General features: G+C 44.0%; 1 protein-coding gene across 2 annotated transcripts in view; it reads left to right on the forward strand.

Annotated features, from left to right (window-relative positions):
• Positions 1-25402, forward strand: part of nhsl2 (NHS-like 2) — a 118120-nt gene that overhangs the window by 92542 nt on the left and 176 nt on the right. For both annotated transcript variants that reach the window (XM_069172185.1, XM_069172186.1), the window contains exons 3-10: positions 112-251; positions 3435-3684; positions 12553-12735; positions 13836-14958; positions 15063-16224; positions 16378-16687; positions 17841-17958; positions 18686-25402. The exon at positions 18686-25402 is cut by the window's right edge and continues 176 nt beyond it. In XM_069172185.1, coding sequence (XP_069028286.1) covers positions 112-251; positions 3435-3684; positions 12553-12735; positions 13836-14958; positions 15063-16224; positions 16378-16687; positions 17841-17958; positions 18686-19007 — 3608 coding nt within the window. In that variant the 3' untranslated portion in view covers positions 19008-25402. The remainder of the gene's footprint in view (positions 1-111; positions 252-3434; positions 3685-12552; positions 12736-13835; positions 14959-15062; positions 16225-16377; positions 16688-17840; positions 17959-18685) is intronic.

A 25402-nucleotide genomic window follows, 5' to 3' on the forward strand; every position in this document is an offset into this window, starting at 1 on the left:
TGTGTGTGCTGCAGTAAGCTAACTTAATTCTCTTTGTGTGTGTCTGTGTGTGTGTGTGTATGTGTGTGTGTGTGTGTATGTGTGTGTGTGTGTGTGTGTGCGTGTGCGCAGAATTTGAGGAGCAGTTGTACGACACCAAGCTGACCGGTCAGACTTTCCGCCACCCGTCCTCTCAGAGCTCCGACGACACGTCCACCTCACTCAGCCGATCGCCCGTCTCCCTCAACAAGAGGCCTGACTTCATCTTCCTGGTAAACACACACACACACTCACACACACACACATGCACGCTTGGTTTACACCTATCTCATTTGATCACAAGCTTCCCTCACACCACACGTCATCTCTCCGGTAAACAAAGACACATGTGCAACTTTTATTCGAAGCAACACAATAATTTCCACCTTTCTGAGTTTATCAGAGACTTTCCTCAGGCTCACATTTGTCCACCTCTCGTAGCGACTTCTCAGCTTTTAAACTACGAAAACTGACTTGATCTTAAACACACACACTCTCGTGTCCACCTCACTCTTCTTCACTTTTCTCCCTGAACACGCGAACTCTCCTCTGTCCGACTCTATCTGCACTTCTCGGCCTTACTTTCTCTCCTCATGTCTCCTCTACAGTTTCTGTGTAAACTAGAACAACATTAGATAAATACTGTATCCTACCCAACTCACAATAAAACTGTAGACTGTATAAATCTCTCTCTTCCCTTTCTTCATTTTTCCAATAACTTTCACAAAAAATATCTCACAGCAGCAACTCTTTTGATTACGCTTGGCAGAATGATGTATTTTATCATTTGATATTCTCCATAATAATCACTTTAATTTGATGTATTGACCCAGACAGTACAGCTTTATATAAAAATGTAATCCTTTAGATTTTTAAGATATGAAAATGGCAGACATTTTTCCACCAATACTGCAGCTATTCAATGACTTTTCTATGCAGTAGCTTTTATCGTTACTGGTGGAGTCACGCTTTCGGCGTAAGATTCGATGTATGCACTCACATGCACCTACTGGGCTTCATGTGGAAGGGAAAAGCTGCTGCACGTGGGCGTCTCATGCACACGACACACACAATACAAGGTTGTTCTTGCACGAGGCTCCTTGTTCAATCATTAAATCAACATCAGCTGAAATTTTAAGGGTCATAACTGGAATGACAGACTGAGATTTATGCCTTCTGATTGGCTGTCGGGACAACTTCATTCTCTTTATTATTGGCCTCTGTTTTATCGAGGGAGTGCTGGAGCAGTAAGTTTATTCGTTTCCCCACAATCTACCAAATTACTACCTCGGCGTCTCCGACAGTTTTACAGCTAAAAGTTGTGTTGTGACAAAACGCCTCATTGCTTTTGTTGTCATCCCTTTTGTACACATAAAAAGACTGAAGCCGATTTAGTCGGAAACGATTGTGCGGCGCGTCCCCACCCCCTCGTCCAGATTTGTCGGCGTTAGTCATCATCCTTTTCACACTCTCAGCAGGTTTCTATAAACAAACGCCGAACCATTTAGTGTCTTCCAGATGGAAATATCATTAATACTTGATGAGAAATCAAAATAGAAAGTGACATCTGTGCTGATTATCCGCCGGCTCCTGCGCATAAAGGCGTTACTGGGTTATTTTTGAACGCAAGAGAGGATGTAAACATGAATTTTAGGGACTTGAAGAGGATTTATGAGTTGTAAAGTATAAAAAATGATCCCAATATGTGAAGCAGATTCATTCTTTGCAGCGAGTTCTTCTCTCTCTTCGCTCCTTTTCCTTGTCTGCCTTTCTGCTGCTGAGACTATTTCCCTGAACTGTGTCATTACGGGTGCTTGATGGACTCCCACAGTGATCTTACTGCAAGATGGCTGCACATTTCCTGCATTTTGACGCACCGTTCCTTCAGCAGGCTGTTAAACAGCTCTGTTAAGTTAATGCCTTTCTCTCCGTTTGGGCTCGTTTCAATTAGAATTTGCTGGATTCTCACGAGACGACAACGAGACATGCGTGTTTCTCACGTGTGTTTCGTCACAGACGAGACTGAAGTGTTTCCTGCAGCCTTGTAGGAGGTTGTGTTTCAGTGCCTTGCTTAAGGGCTCTTTGGCAGCGATGGTTGATGCCTTCGATCTAATACCAGGCGGTTGACAGATGCCAGTTGCCTCCCAGCTGGGATTACACCTTCCTGTTGCCACCGGGGGGCCGAACCGACAGAGTCTCTGCTGCTCGTCAGGCTCCGTCCCTGACAGCTAATCGGATCTCATATTTATTTTATTTTCTCTTCACTTCCTCCTTCTCTTGCCGTGTTTTCTTCTCCTCCTAATGGCAGCAAAAATGCAAATCATCACCACTGAGTACTGTAACTCACATTTCTCTCTCCTTCCTCTCTCTTTGAACTACAAGACAGGTGAAAATTAAATATGTACTGTTTATATTTTTTAACAGTTTCCTTCTCCTCCTGACTTCTTATCGACTTTACTGATCGTTCCCTTAACCAACTCTGAAATTGCCTAAAGAGGACAAAACATTTGATTTCAGAGGAGGTAGAAGACCTCTGCTGGCTATCTTTCCGCCTCCAAGATTTTGCTTGTATTGATTTTTGCTTCAACTGAATTTAGAGGTTGTTTTTTTTCTCCCTCTTTTGAGCAATAACAGCAATTTAGAGAAAAGAAAATACTGTTGTCCAATTAACAAAATAGCTTGGGTATAAAACGGAAACAAGGACTTTCCAAAAAAAAGTTGAAGGTATAGTACAAGAACAGATATAACTGAGTCAGAGTGGACATTTTGTTGTGAGGAAATGAGTGAAGAGACTTTCTTTCCAACTCTGTACATATGAAATATATAACGGAGTGGAGAGATAGTCTGGAGACAATAGAGAACGTGTGGTTACATTGTAACCTCGGTTCTCTGAGTGAAGACCCTTCACGTACAGAGTTGGAGTGAGAACCTCGAGACAACAGAGAACAGATTAGAACCGTAGGAGGTCGGACTGTGTTTAAATGGCTGCAATGCATGAAAGAAATTTGAATGTCTCCACGAAAATGTTCTTTTCTACTCAAAAAGTTACAGAAAAAGCAAAGGTGCAAAAACACTGACCAGAAATAGTTGTCAATTTGTTTGTTGTTGTGTGTATGTTTGATTTATTGTCATATTTGAGGTTTTCTCTTAAACCGCGACATGGTGGAGATCAAAATTGAGCAAAAAGGAGAGTGAATACCAGGCTTCCATTGGCCCTTGTAGCCTGGTACACAGATCCAAATGAATGCTAATGTTGCACTCTAACTGCTGTGTCAGCTGTTTGATAACACTTTGTGCTATTTGTAAGATGATAATGTCAGTTTTGCGTTGCACCAAGTGGCCAAATATTAGCTCATTTAATTCTACGTCAACTTTCAGTCACAAACGCGACTCTCGTCCGGTTCTTCTCCTTCCAGCCGGCGTCCAAGCAGCTCTACGATGACGAAACCGCCTCCTCGGTGTTCGGCCTGAGGTCTGTGACCGACCCGTCTCCCTCCCTGTCCCCGTCCCCCTGCAGCTCGGATCGCCCCCCTCTGGGGTGGAGTAGTAACAACAGCAGCAGCAGCACCGCCACGTCTGCTACCACCGGGCCGCCGGTCGCAGAGAAACCCCGCTGGCACCTGGGAAGGCGCGCACCGCCTCACTTCATACCGCTGGATGTCACAGGTACGTGAAAATTCAGAAGTGTAACTGCTGCAACAGTCGATTTACTCTTCCCAACTGAAGTGTGTAAAAAGTATAAATGAACTCGAGCATGGAGGTGTATTTGAAAGCTTATTTTTGTGTCGAGGCATTTTTGTAGAGGACGCTGTCGAAGAGAGAGAAACAGGGAAGCCGAGGCTGTGCAACTGATTCAAAGTCATCGCAGCGGTATTATACGCATCTCAGCCAACCGAGCCTCCAGGACATTTTCAGGGTTATGGAGGTAGTGCTGCATGAAAATTCTGGACAAAATCCGTATCGATGGTGTAACACTTCCTCGATCTTGCCTCAGAAGTCTTTGGACTGGCACAGCTACAGGATCTCCGGGAGCTCATGAATGTTTCATTGAGCCGTCAAAGTAAAAGAAAGAGTGCGCTGCGTTTAAATGGTGTAAACACAGGGAACTGGCATCCAGTCAGTGAGTTGGTGGGGATTTTCCAAAGTGGGAGACGGACACATGTTGTCTCAGTTCAAAGCAGAGTTTTGAGTGATGTAAGTAAATCATTATTTGATACATGATTCTTTTATTGAGCTTCAGCTTCTCAAATGGGCGTATTTGTTTTATGTCGTTGGACATTGACCAATCTTTGGATTTTTTTTTTTTATTGTTGGTTGGGTAAAACAAACAATTTAAAGACATTATATTAACCTTTCTGAGATTTTGAAGGGCAATTTTCACAATATTGTATGAGCCAAACTTTTAGTTGTTGTCTTCAGAATAACTAATAGTTAAATATTTGTATTAGTTGCATACGTGTTCAAAAGGTCACGTGCTCAGTGAGGGAAGCGGTTGGCTTGAGGTTAGTTAAAGTTGGCGGTGAAAAGGGAAGGCCTTCTTGGTTTTATTAGAATTTATGGCTTCAATATGACATTTCACTGTAAAAAATAATCCCAAATTAAATAGATTAAATCCTCTAGATAAAATCATATTGTAAATCAATCATTGTTTGGCACCTGTGTAGATGAGTCCTGTCGTATGACATGAAGCTACACGTCATTTTATCCCCAGCAGTATCGGCAGCAAAAGGAAAACACCGCTGACTTTGTTCTACACGCTTTGTGCAAACAAACACTTTCCTTCAGAGGCGTCTGCGTTGGTCTCGAGGGGCTTGTTTCTTCCTCTTACGGTTATAAAAGTGAGAATCACGGGAAATTAGACTGAAGGGAAATAATAACAAGCAAATAAATCAGAGCTTTTGTCTCTTTGGAGGTCACAGCAGTAGAGTTTGACTGTGAGAGGGGAAAGAAAAGCATTGATGGCCTTTAAAGTCAGAGTTGCTGTGTACAACCAAGGATCACTGTGTTGTATTTACGCTCGGAGCAAACACGTCGTATAATTAGAAACACAAATACATCAAATGCAACTTATTCCCTGAAGTAACAACAGAAATAACCTTCTAAATCCTAAAAACTGTCCGCATTTTAGCTTTCATGTGCCTTTTGCTTTTGTTTTCAGAATGAATGCAGACTGTCTAAAGTTCATACTGGAAAAAATCTGAACAACTACTGGCTCTATTACCCTGAAAGGATAATTGTGGTTTATTTCAACTTGCTGTATTTCATCTTAATGTGGATTAGGAGTGTCACAAACAGCAGATGTCCTGATGCAGTTTACAAAATGGCCACTAATGTTTGTTTCCTTTCATTACCGAATTTCCCCATTGTGGGATTAATAAAGTCAATCTTATTTTATCTTATCGTATTCTGACTTGAAAACTATTTTTGGTGCAGCTCCTTGTTTCCCTGAATCTCTACAATAGAGGGACAGAGTGTAAATTTAGCCTGAAACATGGCCACATTAAAATGCACCAGGAAAAATGATACTGCGTTCAGACGGGGTCGTATTTACCGTGTACATGAGAAGAGTCCATAAAGTTTCAGGCAGCTACAATGTAAAACAAAAAAACACTTCATGTGTGAAAGTCTAGAAAACTTCACGATATGGGAGTTGAACCCTGGAGATTGATTTAAAAAGATCCGACGGTCTCTTCATCACTTCATGTGATCTGCTCGCACTTCTGGTGCTTATAAATCTTCTTCTGCTGCTGCAGTCGGCGTACGTTACTCAGCATGAGAACCATCGGCGACCTTCCTCAATGTAATCGGATCACGTAAATCCATCGGATGTCCCCAGGTGCTGTTTAACAGAGTTTAGAAACTCAACTGTTCCTTTTGCTGCACTTTTTTTTTTTTTTTTTTTTAACTACGAATGAAACACAAACACCAAAAAAAAAAAAAAAATCCTGTTTTCTGCTTCAAGAGATTCAAAGTTAGGAAGCCATTTTAAAACAAAGGTGGAAACATTTTCACCGACGAGGAGGACGCACACTCTAGTTCATCTACACTGAGGGGATCCTTTACGTAAGCTGAGCAGGTGAGACTGGATGAGAGCTTTCACACCGGATTCATTTCACTTATTTAATCATCTCAAGTCATGAAGAAAACATTTAAGAAGATGCACAGTTTTTCAACATTTTGTTCCCTGCATGCAGGTTTGCATTTGAATGCCACAAGTCATAACTCTCAGGTTGCACTGGATGTGGTAGACACACACACACACACACACACACACACACACACACACGCACACACACACACATGCACATGTACATGCACACACACACACACACACGAGAGAAGCTTTAAGCGAGAAAACGCTGCAGAAACGAGATTTGACATCGAGAACATTTTCTTCTCATGATCACATTCGCTGTCGCCCATCTCTGGCAGTCAGCTCTGCTTGTGTGCATTGTCTGTGTCTGTGTGTGTGTGTGTGTGTGTGTGTGTGTGTGTGTGTGTGTGTGTCTTCATGTCTGTGTGTGTGTGTGTGTTTGTGTTCTGTCAGAGCTGTTAGTATGCTGTGGTCACCCTCAGCAACGTCGCACTGACACTCCTGCTACCACTCGTCTGGACCGAGCCTCCTCCTTGTTTACTTTGCCTGCATGTGTGTGCGTCTTCACGTGTGTGTGTGTGTGTGTGTGTGTGTGTGTGTGTGTGTGTGTGTGTGTGTGTGTGTGTGTGTGTGTCTTTGCATGTGCGTGTGTGTGTGTAGGCCTCCTGTTTTTTTGGCATAGCAACTGCTTCGTCACCGGGTGCCTCTCCCCTCCTTCTCGCGCATATCCATCTATAGTTAAACATCTCTTTCTCCCGTTTCTCCTCCTCGTCTCTCACAGCCTCCACTGAGTAGAGGAGGAGAAGGTCAGGTACAATGATGCACGCCTGTGATGGTGCACTTGGTGGCTATTCACTTCTTTCAGAGAGGAAGAAAGAGGAAGAGGAGCACTTGGAGGATCAGACTGACATGATTCTGTTTCTCTTACTGTCAATAAAAAAAAAGACCAAAAGAAAGAGATCTGTTTGCGTCCAACTTGATAAACTTGTCCAGATCCTGACGAGGTCGCGCTTTAAAGACAAATATAGATCTTCATTTGTAGAAGTTGATTTGACCCAAACAGGTGGAAATGGTGTGTTTTTTGGGGACTATTTTTAGCTGCGGATGAATACACATGCAGTGTTTCTGTGGGCTTTTTTACAGCAGCAGGAAGGTGTTTGAGCCAAATAAACTGCTGCACCCTCGTTAGTGGTAATGAATTAGTGCGTCATCGGTGCACAGGTGTGTGTTCCCAAGAGTTTTCCGATTAAAACAAAGGTCAATGGCACAGACGAATAAGATATTATAGGCTTTGGATACACAGGCTTGTTTGTCTTTTCATAGCATTTGTTGAAAAGAAGACAAATATGTTCAACTCGTCACCGTGACACCCACTTTTCTCTCATCCCTGCTGCCTCCTCTCCATCCCTACATCTCTCTATCTCTCTCTTTCCGTCTCTCGCTTTCTCCTCTATGTAAAAAAACAGAGAACAGGTAGCTTGAGCCAGCTTGCTGTTGCCATGGTAACTCGCCACTCTTCCTCTCTCCTCCTCCTCCTCCTCCCCCCATCAAAAAAAAAGGAGAAGAAGAAAAAAAACGATAGAAAGCAATAGAAAAGGAGAGGAAGTGAGTGAAAATGAATTAAAGGGACGAAGAGAAGGGTCGAGAGGTGAAGAGGAGGAACGGAGACGGAAGGAAAAAGGTGGATGAAGAACGATGAATGAGGGGTATAGGGGGAATGTGTTGCCACGGATCCCTCCTCCCACTTTCCTTTCCTCGGTCTCTCCGTCCCTGCACATCTCGCTCCAGCAATTTTCATGAATGACTGAGGTGCTTTAGGAAGATGTGAATGCAGACAGACAGACAGTTTGTTTTTAACGTCACAGGCCTGTAATGGTGGATTCAAGAGTCCTGAATTGCAGAAAGGCAGGAAATTGTGTCTCCAAGCAGGTTTTCTTGTAAAGGTAGTAATGTATCGCTGCAAACTGGAACACAAAAGACGTGACATTGCAAGGACAAACAGAGAAGACAGGCAGACAAAGTCTGTCTACAGTAAAAACCAAGTAAATGACAGAGGCATCTTATTTTTGTTTTTCGTTTCGACCCGACAGCTGTTATTGAAATGTTTTTTTAAATAAGTTAGCAGCTTTGAATAATTGTGTATATTTTGTCATTAATTCCACAAAAGTTTGAAAACACATTGCTGCTTGCAGATGGGCAGCTAAACAGATTGAAAATGTTTTTATAGACAATGAAAAAAAGAAAAGAATCTGAGACCTTAAAACGGGCATTTTTTGAATGCAGTTCTGAATGGAGTTCGCAGACAGCCGGAGAGTTTAGCGGAGGAGAGACAGAAAGGTATTCATGCTGCCGAGCCGCAGACAGCCTAATCCTCTCAGTTTACCTGGAGCGCCTCCGTCTACCAGGAATCTGACAAGAGGCGGAACTTTTCAGGACTGCAGCAAATCCCGTTGGCTCCACATTGTGCCCTTTGTGGCGAGATGAATCCATTAAAGGGCGGCGACATATATACGACTCTAATTGGATCCCGGACCCAGAACAAAGAGCCTGCGTTTTTTGGATGAGCGAAATGTTGATAAGACGGCCAATTCAAAAATATGATGTCAGTCATGACTTTTCCTCTTCAAAAAACAACAGAGAAAACATTATTGTAAAAAAAACTTCTCTGTTCAGGTCAAAGGTCAACAACAGAGCAACAACACAAACTTAAAAGACTTCCTTATTCTGTTCAAAGACATTAAAGTCGGCTGGATAAGAGAACTTTAATTGTCCTCTGCAATATTTAGAGCCGTTTATTACTGTCATAAACTCAGGGGACAATAAGTACATGACCGACTTCTGAAAAACCTTTAAATATATATATGTATATATAATTTTGTAGTCATAAATATGTTATTACTTGCAACTATTTCTGATATTTCCACCATTCAGACAATGCTGAGATCCTTTACTCATATGAGCTGGGGAGGAGCTAAGGGAGGATCTGACTGAGAATCTGAGGACACTGAGTCCCGCCCACCTATACAGGCAACCTGACTGCACCCCAGCCCTGTCAATCCAAATATATCTCTCAAGGCCTGATATCTAATTAATGATGAAATTATTTTCAGAAGAACCACAAGAAAACTGACCAGGAGGGAATTTAAGCAATGACGCCATAATAACTGGTGGAATACATTTACTGACTTTTTGAATGGGAGTCTATTGGAGTCAGCCCCTACTGGCCCTCAGTGGTATTGCACTTTAAGAAACTTCTGTAATTGGCTGTAATTTCCCATTTCCATATACAGCCTATGGTCTTAACTTGGCCCCCGAGTCCACCTACAGAGACGTTATGATGAATGAAGCATTATTTTGTCTCTCTCTAGTGAAGTCTTATATTTGAAATGATTATCATGTTTGCTGCCCAGGGTGGAGGATGCAAAATTGTCTCGTTGACATCGGGATTAAAGAAGCAGACAGACCAGCAGGAAGTGGGAGAAAGCATGACAGCCAGACAGGAAGTCATATTTAGCTCCGCTCAATGGCGAAGTCACAGCTCCGTCTCTGCGGGACAGCTGGAGATGCTTCGACTCAAACGCTGTGATTTATTCGTGCACAGAGGGAGTTGAATGGCACTCAGTGAATGAGCTAAATACGCAGATTGTTGGAAAAGTAAGACGGAGGGCGAATGACTAACATGAACAGATTGGTGGAGACATAAACAGGCAGGTTCATAAAGCAGACATGTGGAAAGACCCCCGAAGAGGTGAACGTTTTTTTTTCTTTCAGATAAAATAAAAAGATGAAACAGGTAGAGTCAATTATATCACTGATTTAATGAGCGTCTGGCCAGGAAATGAGATTTATAATTTTTTACCATTCATTTTTTGCAAAACGGTTGGAGTCGAGGAACCTCTCAGCCATTCCCAGTTTCGATGATTAGTTTGATGGTTTGCGGGGAAAATGACGTCTAGACAGTTGAAAGCAGTTCATCTCAGATATTTTGCAGCATTTCATCATGTCAGAGGGATCCAGACACTTACATGCTGGAATATAGTCAATCATGCGTTCAAAGGAAAATCGAACTGTTAGTGAGTTTTGGTTCAAGGTTGAATCACAGAGTTGGACTTCAGTTGTTTACTTCTTTGGGAATGTGTACAATTAAAACTGTCATACGACCTGTTAGATATCATGCGTCCGAAGTGTCGTGCTTGCCAAATAAGAAGTGATGTACAGGCTCCATTTGGTGAAGAAGATCATGGAATACAGTTGAAAGCCCCAGAAAAAGACTATTTTATCACAGTTGTGATAAAACAGAGGCCTAATATCTCATTAATGACGGGATTATTTTCGGATGGACCGCGAGAAAACGAATCGTAAGGAGCAACTTTAGCTAACAAGACCGAGATAACTCATGGGAAACATTTATTGACTTCGAATTTCATGAAACAAGTTGGATGGGAGTCTATGGAGCCGGAGGCTTTTTTGGAGCCAAGCCCCCTAGTGGCCCTCAGTGGTATTGCAGCTACGTCCACCTTTACATAAAGTCTATATATGGAAGTCATGTTATTACAGGACTGTTAATAAATCCTTTTACAGAAATAAATAATCTGTAATGTAGAGTGTCTTGTGTTTGGGGGTTTTGTTCTGGACATGCGGACAAAAACTGCATCATTATTTTATTCAGGGGAAGTTAACATGGAGCTCCTACCTGCTTTTAGCCCCCTCTTTGGTCTCTCAGATCAATCAAACATTTGTAGTTCTGTGTTGTTCAATGTTTGGAGGTTTAACTCATTAACGGTGAGGGCGAGCAGGAGTCATCTGTGACCGCGAACTCCTCGCGAGGCAACAAGACAAAAAATAAAACAGAAACGTAGACAGGCAGCCAGACGGATGCTAAATGTTTGTGCTTTTATCGTCGGTACTTCATGTTTTTTGATTCTAGTTGTATTTCTCTCCATCGTCACATTGATTTAAAGTCTGCCAAACATGCAGTTATTGAATTTGTCATTGCAACGCTTTATTCATGAGGAAACAGAGAGCAGGAGTGAGCTGTACTTCGAATGCTTGCCGATTCTCATCAATGTCAGCGGTTGCAGAATAAATGCTGTATTGTTCCTTTAACGTAATTTGTGTTGCGTGTGTAACGTTGATGCACCTTTTTAAAAAAAATAAATTATTATTATTATTGATTCAGCTTCATTCTATTCATTCGCTTGAGTTTTGGCTCATTGATTAATTTTTTTTGCATCCCACTCTCTACTGTTGTTGGACATGAATTTTACCAGCAGCCTGCATCCAATATGACTGACGCTATGAAACAAGGCTGGCAGCACAGATCGGAGAGAAACTGTACTGCATGTCATTGAGGTAATCAAGTAGGTGCCTGCTGCCTCCAGTGACTCATTGGATTACTGTCCGTCCAGACAAGACATGTGTAGAGCAGGAAGCACAACAGAGCAGCAGGTCTCTGCACAGCATCTGCTGTAAATCACTCTGGATTAAAACAGGACGGCAGAGAATGTAAAACATAAACATGAAAGATTATGATGAAGCAACAAAGAAGATGAAACCGAGGCTCCTGAGTTCAGTGATCTTTTTTTTTTTTGGCTCAAAGTTTTAGAAATTATGTGACAGGAACAATCGCATAACTTTGTAATTTATGCAGTTTATGCACCACACCGAGGCCCATGTGAGCCTTCAGGTGGGGACCCTCTGGCGAATAGACACACACAAATACGGTACCTCCATTTCCAAACAGAGCTGCACGAAAGAGGAGAAGAAATGTATTCCCAAGGCAGTGTTTACGAGTTTGTTGTGTTAAGTTCTTGCAAGAAAATATACAACACAGTTATTGTTGTATATTTTGAAAAGTAAATAAAGATTTAAGTGAAAACAAAATGTTGGGGAAATACTTCACCGTACTGAATCAATCACTGATTTGATTAAATAATAAAAATCCTGTTTTAGCCAAGTTTCATTTTAAGCTTATTTTATACTTAAGACTTTTTAAAAGTTTTTAAAGTTTTTCTATAAAGGTAATACAATTTTTTTTTTTTTTTTTTTAAAAAGCTGAATATCCCAAATGTGATTTCTATACATTTTTCTGCATTTTATCAGAATGTAAATACGGTATGTTTGACTCTGGCCTGTCTGCCACAAAAAAATGATTTTAACCTGAGTGAGTAAATTATGCTGAGTTTCATAAAAACAGTAGCCTGAATCATGTTTGTCGTAACCATCTTAAAAGATGTGAGTTGAAAACAGTGCGGCCTTTTCAGGAAGGCTTCAAATCAGACAATGTTCACAGAATCGAATTTCTTCCCTTCGGGTCTCACTCTTTCAGGAGTCATAATCTAATACTTTATTGCCACGTCAGCAAAGTGGTTGGTTTTAATTGAATTTACTTTTCCTCCCATCTTCTTGCTGACCTCCCTGCTGGTGTCTTTCTCCTCCAGGTGAAGGGGGAGGAGTGAAATTCCACGGCGTCGACCTCCTCCAGCACTCCCTGTCCCCATCCCCCTCTCCTGGGGACCCTTTCCCCCACCAGCCCCACTCCCTGGAGCCTGTGACCGACACCCCGCACCAGAGCCTCCCGCTGAGGAAGACGCACTCTGACCTCGACACAACCTCCCCTGCAGGTGTGTGACCATTAACTGAAGCTCTCACCCTCCTCCGATGTGCTTTTACACCCCCCCCCCTCCCCCCTCAGTTTCTCCTTTCGTGCGTTTCCGTGCTACAGATCTTATTACTGCTCACACAAACTGCAGCTTCAGTGTAAGACAAGACAGAGGGACGAGAAAGGAACAGATCATATCAGAGGGAAATTCCTCTACTCATTTACGACAGATGAAACTCTGATATTGTTCTTGGTAGCCGTCAACTTTTTTTGACTACACACTTTGATTTTTACTACTCAAGGTGTTTAGATGAATCATTTTGTTTATTTTATCGCCACTAAAAACAGCTTTTCGTCACTTTTGAAAACTTGGCAGAAGTAAGAAATGATACGTGTAGAAATGCAGCATACTTTTGGATACTTCTTCTATTTTAGATTATAGATTTCATTTGTTTTTGTGAAAAATGTTATTAATATTTTACGTTAGACCAACTATTCACACTCCTGTTTGACTTCAACCCATTTTAAAACAGGTTGCTCTGTCAGGAAAACATGTTCATCATTTCCCTTTGTGCTTTTTAACCCACCAAATGTTTAATTGAACAAAAACATTTTTATAAACCGACAGAGATTAATGTTTGGGTTAATCGTTTCTTTCCTTTGTACTTGCAGTAATCTGTTTTGCCAGCAGCCAGAAGCTTTTCATGCCTAATTGGTTTATTCACTACAACAGGGACATTCAGGGTATAAAGGGTTCACGGAAACAGTTTAACCTGAATAAGACTCAATTTGGGCACAGATGAGAGAAAGACATCTAAACGCATGTTTTTGTGTTAAGACCGAAGATCAGTTTATATTTCTGTAAATTGTTTCGTGGCCACGACTCTTTGCAATTATTTTAAAACCTGGTTTTGAAACGTAATTTATAAAATACTGGATGAACATGTATTGTTCTATAATATAGTCTACAACAGCTAACTTGCCGTTAAAGTAGTTTTCTGAATGGGCAGTCGGATATGGAAAGAAGCGTTGGAGTTTTCATAGTGAGTTCGTACTGTCAGTTGGATTTGCTGTAGTTAGTTTAATTGTATTAATTTTACTCCTTCTCGCTCTCCTCTGCAGATAACAATTCGGGGCAGCGTGGCCCAGACCAGCTTCACCCAGGAAACATGGACCATTCTGGGCTGCTGTGCTCAAACACACCCACCGCTTCTTGGAACGGACCGAAAGGTTCCACCTTTTCTCCCGGAGCGTGGAACGAGCCTTACAATTACGGCATGAACAAAGGCCCGGCGGTCCCGCCCAAACAGCACAGCATCATCGGTAATGCAGGAGGAGGGGCGCAGGACGGGGTGATGCTGGTGAGCTCCAGACAGTCGGTGAGCTCTCACTCCAGCTCGTTGACGTCTGTGAGGGACCCTTCTGGGAGAGGTGGGAACAGCGTGCCCGGGATATCGCTGGCGGCGGCGATGATGGGGAAGCGGAGTGAGACAGAGGGGGCTGCGGCGGATAGAGGGAGGGGAGGTGGAGGAGGTGGGGCAGTTGTGGAGGCAGGGAGAGGGCGGGAGAGGTCGGCACGGTCCATAGCAGCACAGAACGCCTTTAAGTTTCGGGAGCGCTCGCTTTCCACGCCCACAGATTCCGGCTCTTTTTTCTTTACGGATGGCGGCCTATGTCAGACGGACGGCAATATCATGTCTGCGGGGAACGGGAACACTATGGCATTAGACCACCAGCAGGAGCATCACAACTTCCTGGGTTTGGGTGAGAACTATGCCCTCCTCTACCCGAGAGGGAGCTCTGAAGACAGCGCCAGTACCACAGACACCATCTCTGTCACAGCTTCGGACTACAGCACAGAAGGCCGCTTGCGTCTTCGCTCGCGCTCCATCTCGCTTAAGAAATCCAAGCGCAAGCCACCACCTCCCGTGAGGAGCGTCTCTCTCATGAAAAACCTCGGAGAAGCCGAGGGGAGAATCCACCATGAAGGCGGTCTTTACCGAGATGGCCGGCCAAAGAGCCTGCACATCCCCAGGGATCACTACCCGGACTTCCAGCCAGATTTCTTGTTGCCCAGCTCGTCCTGCTCCTCTAAACCCAGTGTTATTGAGAGGGAGCTGGGTCAAGGAGGGAATGACGGGCCTCCGAGCCTGGAGGTCCAGGCGCCAGACCGGGAGGGAGAGACAGAGATCACCTTCCCTACTCACTGGCAGCTCGGGGAGTGGAAGAGCAATGACCCCTACAGGTAGACAAACCACACATAAATGTTTGGGACGTATTTGCTGTTGTCCCATCTGCCTGGTTATCTGTTACATACTAAGCATTCCTGTCTTTTTTTCCCTTCCCCAGGTCTCTGTCGGGCTCCAGCACAGCAACAGGTACCACAGTGATCGAATGTATGAAAGTCAGAGGTAGCTCGGAGTCCCTTCTCGACTCTCCATCCACTTCTAGGGCCACCTCGCCCTCACAGCTCTCCATGGAGACTGATGTCAAGGCCTCCTCACCCTTTAAACCTCCAGGTCTTATGTCCCCATCGAGTGGCTATTCCAGCCAGTCAGAGACTCCCACCCCAACTGTTTCTCTCAATCAAATGGCAGGTCATGGGACAATAGGGACAATAGGGTGTAAGATGCGCCCCAAGATCCCAGAGAGGAAATCATCGCTACCATCACCCAAGGACCCGACTGCGAGGTCTAGATTATCCTTTGAAATGCCCGGGAATGCACATCTGGAGCTGTCATCAATCAAGCCAAAGCAAAAGGCGAGCAGACGGCATTCGGACACCTCAACGGCAGCAAAACCAGGAAAAATCAGCCCCTGTTCTTCGCAGGCATTACCTGTGGTTACCCAGAATGAGCTGAAGACGATTCGGCTTCGCTCTGTTTCTCGTGGCGACCTTGAGGACTGCCCTGATGGGGCCTCTGACACCATCGAAGAAGAACAGCATGGTCGAGACCTCGGCGAGGACCCTAGCCCACCACCCACTCTACCAAAACCTAAACCACCTGTCCCTGTCAAGCCTCCTTTACCCAAACGGCCCATCAACCTCCTCCTTAAGTCTCCTTCTCCCTCCTCCACCTCCCCTCTTGCCCTCGATTCACCTCCTGCCTCACCTGTGGACCGACCGGTGCCTCTGGGCAACATCTACAAAGTCATGAAAAAGCCAAAACCCAAAAAACCTCCACCACAAACTTCAAGTCCTACAGTTCCCCCAGATTTAAGTTTTATCACTGCCCCACAGACTGCCTACGATCACCCATTCCTCCCCCACTCCCAGTCCCTCTTTGATCTCCCGCCTCTCCCAGACCCCCAGCCTCTCTTGGAGGACCCTCTGTTGGAGCCTGAATTTGACGCTGACCCAGACATCCGTCTCTGGCCTGAGGAGGGAGGTTCACTCCCATCACCCTGCAGTAACCAGGAGGCCCCAGAGCTTCAGGATAAGAGCAAGACACTCCCTTCAAGGATGACAATCTCGTGCCTGGCAGAGCTGTCGGACAAAAAGAAACCCAAGGTGAGGAAGATATCCCGAAGGAAATGCTTCATTTTAGGAATGACTTCATAGTTAGATGTCATTCTGGTGGCAAACAAAGTAGAAATACAGACTGTCGATGCCGCTGATGTCTTCATTTTAAGTCATTTTATTTCCTTTCTCATTCCTTCCCAGGTTCCTCCTCCAGTCCCCAAGAAGCCAAACGTCCTGCTTCTTCCCACATCGGTTCACTCCTCCACTAATGGCAGCACAGACCGTCAGACACCACAGACCGACAGCCCGGTGGGCCTGCGGTCTCCGGTAGGAGCGTTCCCTCCAGAAGATATTCCCACCACCCTGAATATTCCAGACATGCCGGAGCAAGATGAGAACTACTTTGGAACAGACGAGGAGAGTTCAAAAGAGTCGTCGCTGCAGTCATCGCTTCAGGATTCCTCTCTCACAGAGCTGGAAGGGAAGATGGGCAGCGCTGGGATTGGGGCAGGTACAGTATCTCCTGACTCAGAAATTAAGATTCTTTGTCTGCATCGTACACTTTTCATGATGTTGGAGGTTATTCTAACCAAAGCGTCTGACCTGTTCTGGCCCAGACACTATGACAAAAAACTGTACTCGTAAAACTTCACTTTAAACATTTAAAAGACATCAACAGAGCTTAAGACCCATGCACTTCTCAACTTGAAAGGTGATTTGGAAAGCTTGGTCCTTTACGGCGGACTGACTGTAGTCAGCTTGGAATATAAAAGATTACAATGGGAATCCAGTTTCCAAGTAAAAATCCAAATGTCTGGAGAAAATATTATTCCAAATCGTTTTGTCGCACATTGGGAGGGAAATATTGCATTTTCTGTTCAACTACATTTACTTGACAGTTTTAGTTACTTTTTAGAGAAAGATTTGTTAGATAAAACAAAAATAAATATAATACAAGAGTTTTCACCAGTGGTTTCCAAACTTTTTGGCCTCTGGCATCTTACAAAAAGCGGTGTGTAGTTCAGTCATATTTTAGATGTCCCTGAGTTGTTAACAGCTCCACCGAAGAGGGAATTTTTTTCTTCTAAACTTCAATTCCAAAACTTGCAAAGATATGTTTTTTTTTTTATTCACTGATTCTTACTTCTGTACTTGTTCTAAAGTAGGATATTTTTCTGCAGTACTTTCACTTATAGTGGAATATTTAAATAGCTTTATTGGTCCTTTTACTAAGGTAAAGAATCTGCATACTTCTTCCTCCGCTGGTTAAATGCTTGTGTTGATGATGATAGCCCGTCAGAGCTTCCACGTTTGATTAGGATTCTTCCTTGCTGATTTTGATGCAGAACCTCCCGATTCTGCCAGAAGATATTTCTCAGGTTTTGAAGCAAATCAAGGCAAATTGCTCTAAAATTGGACCAAATCAAAACACCGGCGGTTCATGCTGTTTTTAACGGTGAAGATGACATTTATCATTATGATCTTATAATTATATAATTTTGTATACAACAGGGTTTGATGCACTGCAGAAATTTGCTTTTTAAAAAACAACAAAGCCGGTAAAGTATTTACAGACATGATGTATGTGGCGAGACAGAAAAACAGTGTATGATGGAGAAACATGTCATTTGCATCTTTTAATATGATTCGTCTGCCTCGGTCAGATGACTCGGCAGCCAATGAGAAGACGGTACTCCACATCTCAGAGGAAACAGATGACGACGTGTTGGCCAGCACACCTACAACACACACCACCGAGGACCTGTTCACCATTATACACAGGTTTGAACACACACACACACACACACACACACACACACACACACACACAGAAAGAAGGGTCTTTACAGTGTTGTCTGTTTTGACAGTACAAACTTGTTCTCGCTGCACAAACGCTTTCAGTCATCATCAAGCTTGCCTGGAAGCTTTTTATAACCCCGAGTATGTGACAAAATACATATTGTCTTGAAAAGGTGTGAGGCAGACAGAGTGTAAGGTTTCCTAGCAACAGCTACATGTACAGTGGGTTAGGGTTACTGCACGACCACTGGCTCTTATTTTGTCCCTTTTTCAGAATCCCTCTCTCTCTCTCTCTCTCACGCACACACACACACACACACACACACACACACACACACACACACACACACACACACACACACACACACACACACACACACACACACACACACACGGAGAAACAGGAAGCTAGTCTCTAAGCAACAAGTGTGCACGATTTTACCTTGTGTGATGCTGAAAATAGCTTTAAAAGCATAGAAGAAAGGGCAAGGAGGGGAAAAGGAAGATCAGGAGTCAAGGTTTTCATCTGGTACAAGAAAGGAGGGAGTCCCTTCTGCAATTATAAATTTTTTCATCTCTAAAACAGGAAATGTCAATCTAAGTGTGACTCACTTGGCTTGAGGAGTAGATCTGAAATCATGAATTGAAACAGCTGCAAACAGCGGGAAGCTTAAATTATATTTTTTTTATCGTCTTGCTTCTCTTGCAGGTCTAAGCGAAAGGTTCTGGGTCGCAAGGAGCCGTCCGACTCCTTCGGCAGCCGCCAGAGCCTGGTGTCACCAGTGAAGCACAGCACCAGCGGCAGCGACCTCCGAAATCTGACCTTGGGCAGCAGCCAGAGGTCGAGCTCCCGCAATGAGAACTTCATGGCCCTGCTCCAGAAGAAAGGCAAGTCTTCCAGCGGAGGAGCCAGGGTGTCCGCCATGGAGCTTCTGAAAAGCACAAACCCGCTGGCGAGACGCGTCACAGAGTTTTCGACGGCCGACGGAGGAGAGGCGACGTCTGGGAGCGACAAACCCAACGACCAATGAACGGAAGTACCGGTAACGGGTGTTAACCAGGTCCGTTTGCTGTTGACAAAGCTACCAACCAATTCTACAATCTGCTGCCCGCTCGGGGGCGGGGGCCCTTTGACCAACATGTCCAACCAGATCGCTCCAACTACTGATTGACCATTTGGACTGTCCAATCAAATTGGAGCACATTTTTTGGACAAAATGGTCCCTCCCACGGTTGGAGCGCTATTGTTCCCTGTCTAACCGGTCCCTCTAGGAAAGCAAGACACCAGTGGAGAGAAGAGTATGTTCTCACTATACATCCGATGGAAGGTGGAGGTTTTGAGGTCGCGCTTCAACACTGCACCGTGTTTTCCTCATTGGGAATGTGTTGGGTGGAGTGATGGGTGGAGTAGACACTGGGAATGTCAAGGTGTCCAGTGGATATCGTTACTCCTGGCTCCTTCCAGATGAAGACAAAAGTCCCTCGTGCCAACAGTGGTTAAAATGTCGGAATATGTAACCCGACTGATCTCCCGAGGACGCATCAGAGCATCCGCCATCAAATGAATCCAAGAAATAACTGGAATAAAATACAGATTTGTCCACGATTCAACCAAACTCCTCCAGCCAGTAGCACTGCAGGACCGGCACCTGTCGACCCGCATGACCCGAAGGAGAGATCGCCAACGGTGCGACGAGGCAACCGAGAAAGGAAATATTCCCAAACCTCGGACGCTCCGACTCCACAGCAGTCATTTCCCCACGGACGGAGTACATTCGTGAGCGCAGGATTTTACAAAAGAGAAACCACACGGGGGCTTTTTTGCCACCAAAGACGAGGCGTGAGCGTGTCACACATTTTGCCGCTCGAACGTGGACCTTCACGAAACATTCCACAGAGGCACCCGGCAGACGGACGACATTTTGGAACGCAAGCGCTTCTCTTTTCCGTTGGCGTCGGACATCGTTTACACGCTGCTACGTTTTTCCTCATCAATCGTTAGCTTTTGTTTGGATAGTTTTTTGTTTTGCTTATATTTTTTTCCGACACATGCAAGACGGCCATTTTACTGTGCATCTTTAATTGGATCATACAGTATGTTACATGTACAAAGATAAATGTAACGCATCTATCAGCGAGTATCACCGGCGGACGCAAAGACTAAAAATAGTGTACAAAGCAGCAAGAGACTTGGACTACGATTTGCCCGTGCAATGAAGGGAAGACACACTCAAACACACACACACACAGACTGACGAATAATGGAAGACGAGTGGGAGTGTGTGTTCATTCGAGTGTGTGCGCAGAGTAAATCACGCCTGTGGAGTTTCTGTACGGAGAGTATGAAGCAGGCCTGGTTATTAAACAGGGTTTTTATTCGTTTTGGTCTGTGGTGTTGGGACCAAAGGACTGTTAAAATCTACAAAGAGACCTGAGGGGACCTCGCAGTGTGTATGTACAAATGTGTGTGTGTGTGTGTGTGTGTGTGTGTGTGTGTGTGTGTGTGTGTGTGTGTGTGTGTGTGTGTGTGTGCGCGTGCATGTGTGTGTGTGTGTGTGTGTGTGTAGAGGGAAGTGCCAAGAACAAAGTAGGACTAGACAGACAGACAGAGACAGAGAGAGAGAGAGACGTGTGGCTGTTTGTGTAGTCAATACGTGTCGCAAATGTGTGTGTGTGTGTGTGTGTGTGTGTGTGTGTGTGTGTGTGTGTGTGTGTGTGTGTGTGTGTGTGTGCGCGCATCATCACCACGCACCCCCTCCTCTCTTAAGGAGAGGATTAGGACGACCTAAGCAGCCCCCCACACACCCCCTTAAACCTCAGATAAAGATTCCAGATCCAAGAGAATTCTGGAACCGAGGGGACCGAGGGAACCTTAAGGCTTCTGGAACCGAGAGGTTTCTGAACCGAGGGGACTCCGGGAACCTAAAGGATTACCGGAGCGAGCAGCGTTCCTGAACCCGAAGGATTGTAGAACGGAGAACTGGGAGGCTGTTTGGAACTGAGATTCCCTCCATCCGTCCCTCCGTCCCTCCGCCCATCCGTCCCTCCGTCCCTCCGCCCATTCGTCCATCCGTCCGCCCTCAGTGTTGCAGAGCGACGTTTTACCCCACAGAAGAGTTGCTGTTTTGTTTTGCCTCCTCCGTGCGTCTTTTTTTACATTCTGTTTCTTTCGTTGCAGAGAGGAGGTGAAGGTCTCCTTCTCCTCCTCCTCCTCCTCGCTGCTTACTGTTCTCCTCCTCCTTTCATTGCTGCTGGAGCAGTCCTCTGTATACTGCCCCCCCCCCCCTTCTCTCTCGTAGCACCACCTCTCTATACCTTTCTCTCACTATCTATCTTCCTCCTTCCTCTTCATCCTTTCCATCCATCCTCTCCTCCATCCGTGGCCCTCCCCCCTTCTCCCCCTTCCTGTCTCTCTTTTCTCTCTCCACCTCTCTCTGCATTCAGTCTATGCATCTGAGCTCAGCGGAAGACGTGACACCGGATGAATGTCAATGAATGACTGTTAAAAAAATAGATGCTGTTCTTAGTTTGAGAGTTAAAAAAAAAACAAAAAAACATTTTCTATCAGCGCTTATCTTCTGCCTTCTTTTCTTTCTGGCTCTCTTGAGTTTATATATTTTTCTTTAGTATCCGTTTAACATGGAATTAGCACGGATGAATGAATAGATGACTGATCGGGTTGGATCTGTGCACAAACACGGAAACAGGAAAGGCTTGAATGTGTTTCTGGCGTGAAAGGACCTTGACTTTTGGACTGTGAAAGGAAAGAAACGCCCTGCGGTCTGACGGACCTCCGGTTCGACCGTCGGTTGTGGATCTTTGTGCGGACGGGTCGGGTCGATGCGATTAGCAGGGCTTCGGCTCATAACGCCTGACTCATCCCCGTGCACGCACGGATGGACCGCCCTAAACAGAGGAGGGAACCTTTCATCTCCTGACTCCCAGTCAGCAAACTATCTCTCGGTGCTATTGAGTCAGAGCTCCCCCTGGTGGACGGAAACAGAGGAACCAGTAACATCAGAAGAGTGGAGGGAAAAAAAAAAACAAAAAAAAAAACCTCCTTCAGGCACATCTCTCTTCCCTACAGCAGTCCTTCAGGTATTCCATCATCCTGAAAAAAAGATGCATAAATTATCACCATTTATGATGACTAGTCAAGTGACGCTTGTTTTAAATATTTAGTGAATGAAAAAAGATAAACCTATAAAACTCTTGTTTGTTTGCCTTGTATACTGAATTACAGGCGTGTTTCTGCAGCGCCTACTGTGTTTTTTTTGTTTTTGTTTTTTTAACTTTATTATTATTATTATTATTTTTTTTCAGCTGCCTTGGTGGTACACACACATACATACCCTTGAAATAACAGTATACTGCAGGTGTAAAAGGGAGCATTTAACATTTAATCTGACAAATTTTGAAGAGCCCAAACCTGCGTTCATATCCAGGGATGCAGAGTATGGCAGTGGATGCTTATTTCCCCTTAGAGACAATATGCCTCGGATTAAATGTCAGAGATCAGTTATTGAGCAGCAGAGAGGACGATGCAGAGATCTGCGCTGTGTTAAAAGGGTTCGTCTGTCAGACTCTTTTCAGTGTGTGTGCAGGATCAACAAGCCACAGTGTTTTCTACTCGCTCGTACGCAGACAGATGGCAGATTCCCTTTAATCGGGAAGCAAGGAGAGGTAAAAATAAACAGAAACCATATGGGTACACTGGTTAAAGAAAAGAAAAGAAAAGGTGCTATCCCTCATGTAGGGATGTCGTCTTGTAATATTGAGATGAAATTTTGTAGCAGTTTTTACAAATATTTCTCAGAGACGGAGCTGCTCCGCAGGTAGGAAATAATCTCACGTCCTGCCGGGACATTTACTGCCAACACGGTGCCATATTTTTTCAACTTTCTATTTCTCCTGAAAGGCTACTACAACCACATATTTACAGACAAAGGGAACAATGTGTGTCGGGAAAACCCTGAAACTGTGTCGATATTTCTGACTCCGGAGCAGCTCTGCCTTTCGAGAAAAGTCTGTAAAACTAAATTAGCGATCTCTAAAATATCTTGAGGGAATATTCTATTGAAAAAGACGTTTCTATCAAGTGTAATAATAGGGAGCTGACAAGGGGAATATATTTAATATTTAATCTATTAAACCTTCTTTTGGAGGAGAAGTGGGGAAGAGAGGAACATGAGGAGCAGAGGTTTGATTCGGTTGAATGCTGAGATTGCAGCGCAGACATTTCTACGTATGCCATCATCTTTTCCTTCACCTCCTCTCTCCCTCCTCTCTCCCTCCTCCCTCCCTTCTCCTCAGCTGTCCTGTGAGTCAGACGAGTAATCACGTTAAAAGCTTTTCCCCCTTCTCTCACTCTTTCGTTTGCTCCCCGACAAATTGATAAAAAAGCTACGAGAAAGCGAAGAAAGGAGGAGGAATGACTTGCTAATTAATCTGGTTCAGTTTTTACAGTCTTGGAGATCCACAGCAGCCATATAGCAACCTGCTGCCTGGAAACATAAATAAAAAACAGTGCAGGGGAAAGTTAGAAGTTTGAGACCGAGATTTCAGAGAACTTCGAGAAAACGTCAAAGTTTGTCTGAATAAACTCAAGTAAGTTTTTTGATTAAAGTTTAATGAGACCAGAAAACACAGTCGACCACAACTCATCTCAGTGTTTGCAAAAGGACTCAGATATATTCTTTCAGAGACAATAAATCTTATTTTACTGATTTGTGGAGAATTTTACCACAAACTGTGCAAATACTTTCACCCCTTCTCGCTGTTTTGGGCCTCTTCTCGCCTGACTTTACTTTCCTTTATTTAATTCTTAATAACGTTTCGTGTAAAACTCACAGAGCCGTTGTTAATGGCTTAAATTAAAGAAGACATCATTAAATGACATTAAATTATTTAGTAATTTAATTATGTAGGACATAAGACATAGGACAACATGTGTTTGGTTGTTTGTTTTACAGCAAGGTCACTTAAATATGAATCATTAAACTAAATACATAAAAGGGGAGAGATGCTGTTTTTAAAATGACAAAACAGTACTAGTTCGAATAAACCTCTAATTTGACATCTGTACTGTAGTTTATTAGAGGTGTAGATGCCTGTGTCCACACACCAGGGGGCGCTGTAGTAAGGGGTTAAAATAAAGCGTAATGGTCCACATTTAACAAAACAATCAGGTTCCTGACCCGAGAGTCTGAGAATGTAAAAGTCCGCCTGTAAACACAGTGAGTTTGTTTTAAAAGAAATCGCACAAATTAGAAGTTTTAATTTGCCACACTACATGTAAAGAAAAACTTTTAAGAGTTCTGCCACTCCACACAAACTTACAAGTCACGGGAAAATGTGGGGTTTCAGGTCAGGCCATGTGGTTGGGGGTCCGGGTGTATCATTGGCATCAAGACAGTCAGAAATGGATCTAATGAGGCAAAAACATGTGATTTATGTCAAATTTGGCAGCAGCAGTCGGGTTGAGGTCCCAATGATGCGAGAACATTCAGCGTTCAGGGGTCTAAACTGAAGCACTGTTATGTCCCCGTTACATACAAATAAACCCAAACAGCCACAGGAACAACTGAGTGGAGACTAACCGATGGATATTTATGTACAATATATTTACAAAAACAGAGTGGAGGAAACTTTAAATTATCTTCAGGGTGAGCTAAGGCCAAAACAACTAACAAAACCATCCTACTTGTATTAAAGTAACTTTAATAACTGAAACCAAGCTCGATAAAGGAAACACAAATTGCAAAACCTGCACTGTCAACAAATAGATGAAAAACTCCCTTCTGAAGAGGCTGAAACATAAAACTGGGGGTCTTTTGAGCACATATGTCAGTAAATCGCAGGTCACTCTGAAACTGTTGCATTTTTAGTTGACGTGTCCCTTTTTAACGTTATAAAATGTAAGCCCGGCTTTACGAGAGAGTGACGGAGCGTGAAAACAACAGAGAGACGTTATGGCTGCAGATTTGGGCCAAAGACTTTCTTACATTTGTTCCAGGAGCCTCAGACGGGTGACATTCACCGCGTTTGGACACATCACGAAAACTGACGTCCTTCGCTGGTAAACTCCACCCTTCTGACATTCCAAGCAAAAGTAAAACAAGCACCCCTTGAAACCCCGTTTAAACCTCAGCGTCGGGGGGTGGAGGGGGGGGGGGGGCATACAGGCAGCTGAATAATTAGAGAGACGTAGAGAAAGAGAGACAGACAGAGCTATTGGAATTATTCTATTTTTGTTATTCCTCATTGAAAAAGACATATTTAAAGGAATATTCCGTGTATGTATTGAATAACCTCCGTTTTTCCTGCCCCCATCCGATGGCGTGATCTGTGGCTGCGAGGTGGCGTCACACACACACACGCCTCTCTCTGCAGCTCTGCAGTGCCAATGTGATGAAATTATTATTAT

This window comes from Embiotoca jacksoni, unplaced genomic scaffold (assembly GCF_022577435.1).
Source record: "Embiotoca jacksoni isolate LCO1_2020_lvr unplaced genomic scaffold, fEmbJac1.0.p SCAF_51, whole genome shotgun sequence".
NCBI classification, from domain to species: Eukaryota; Metazoa; Chordata; class Actinopteri; family Embiotocidae; genus Embiotoca; species Embiotoca jacksoni.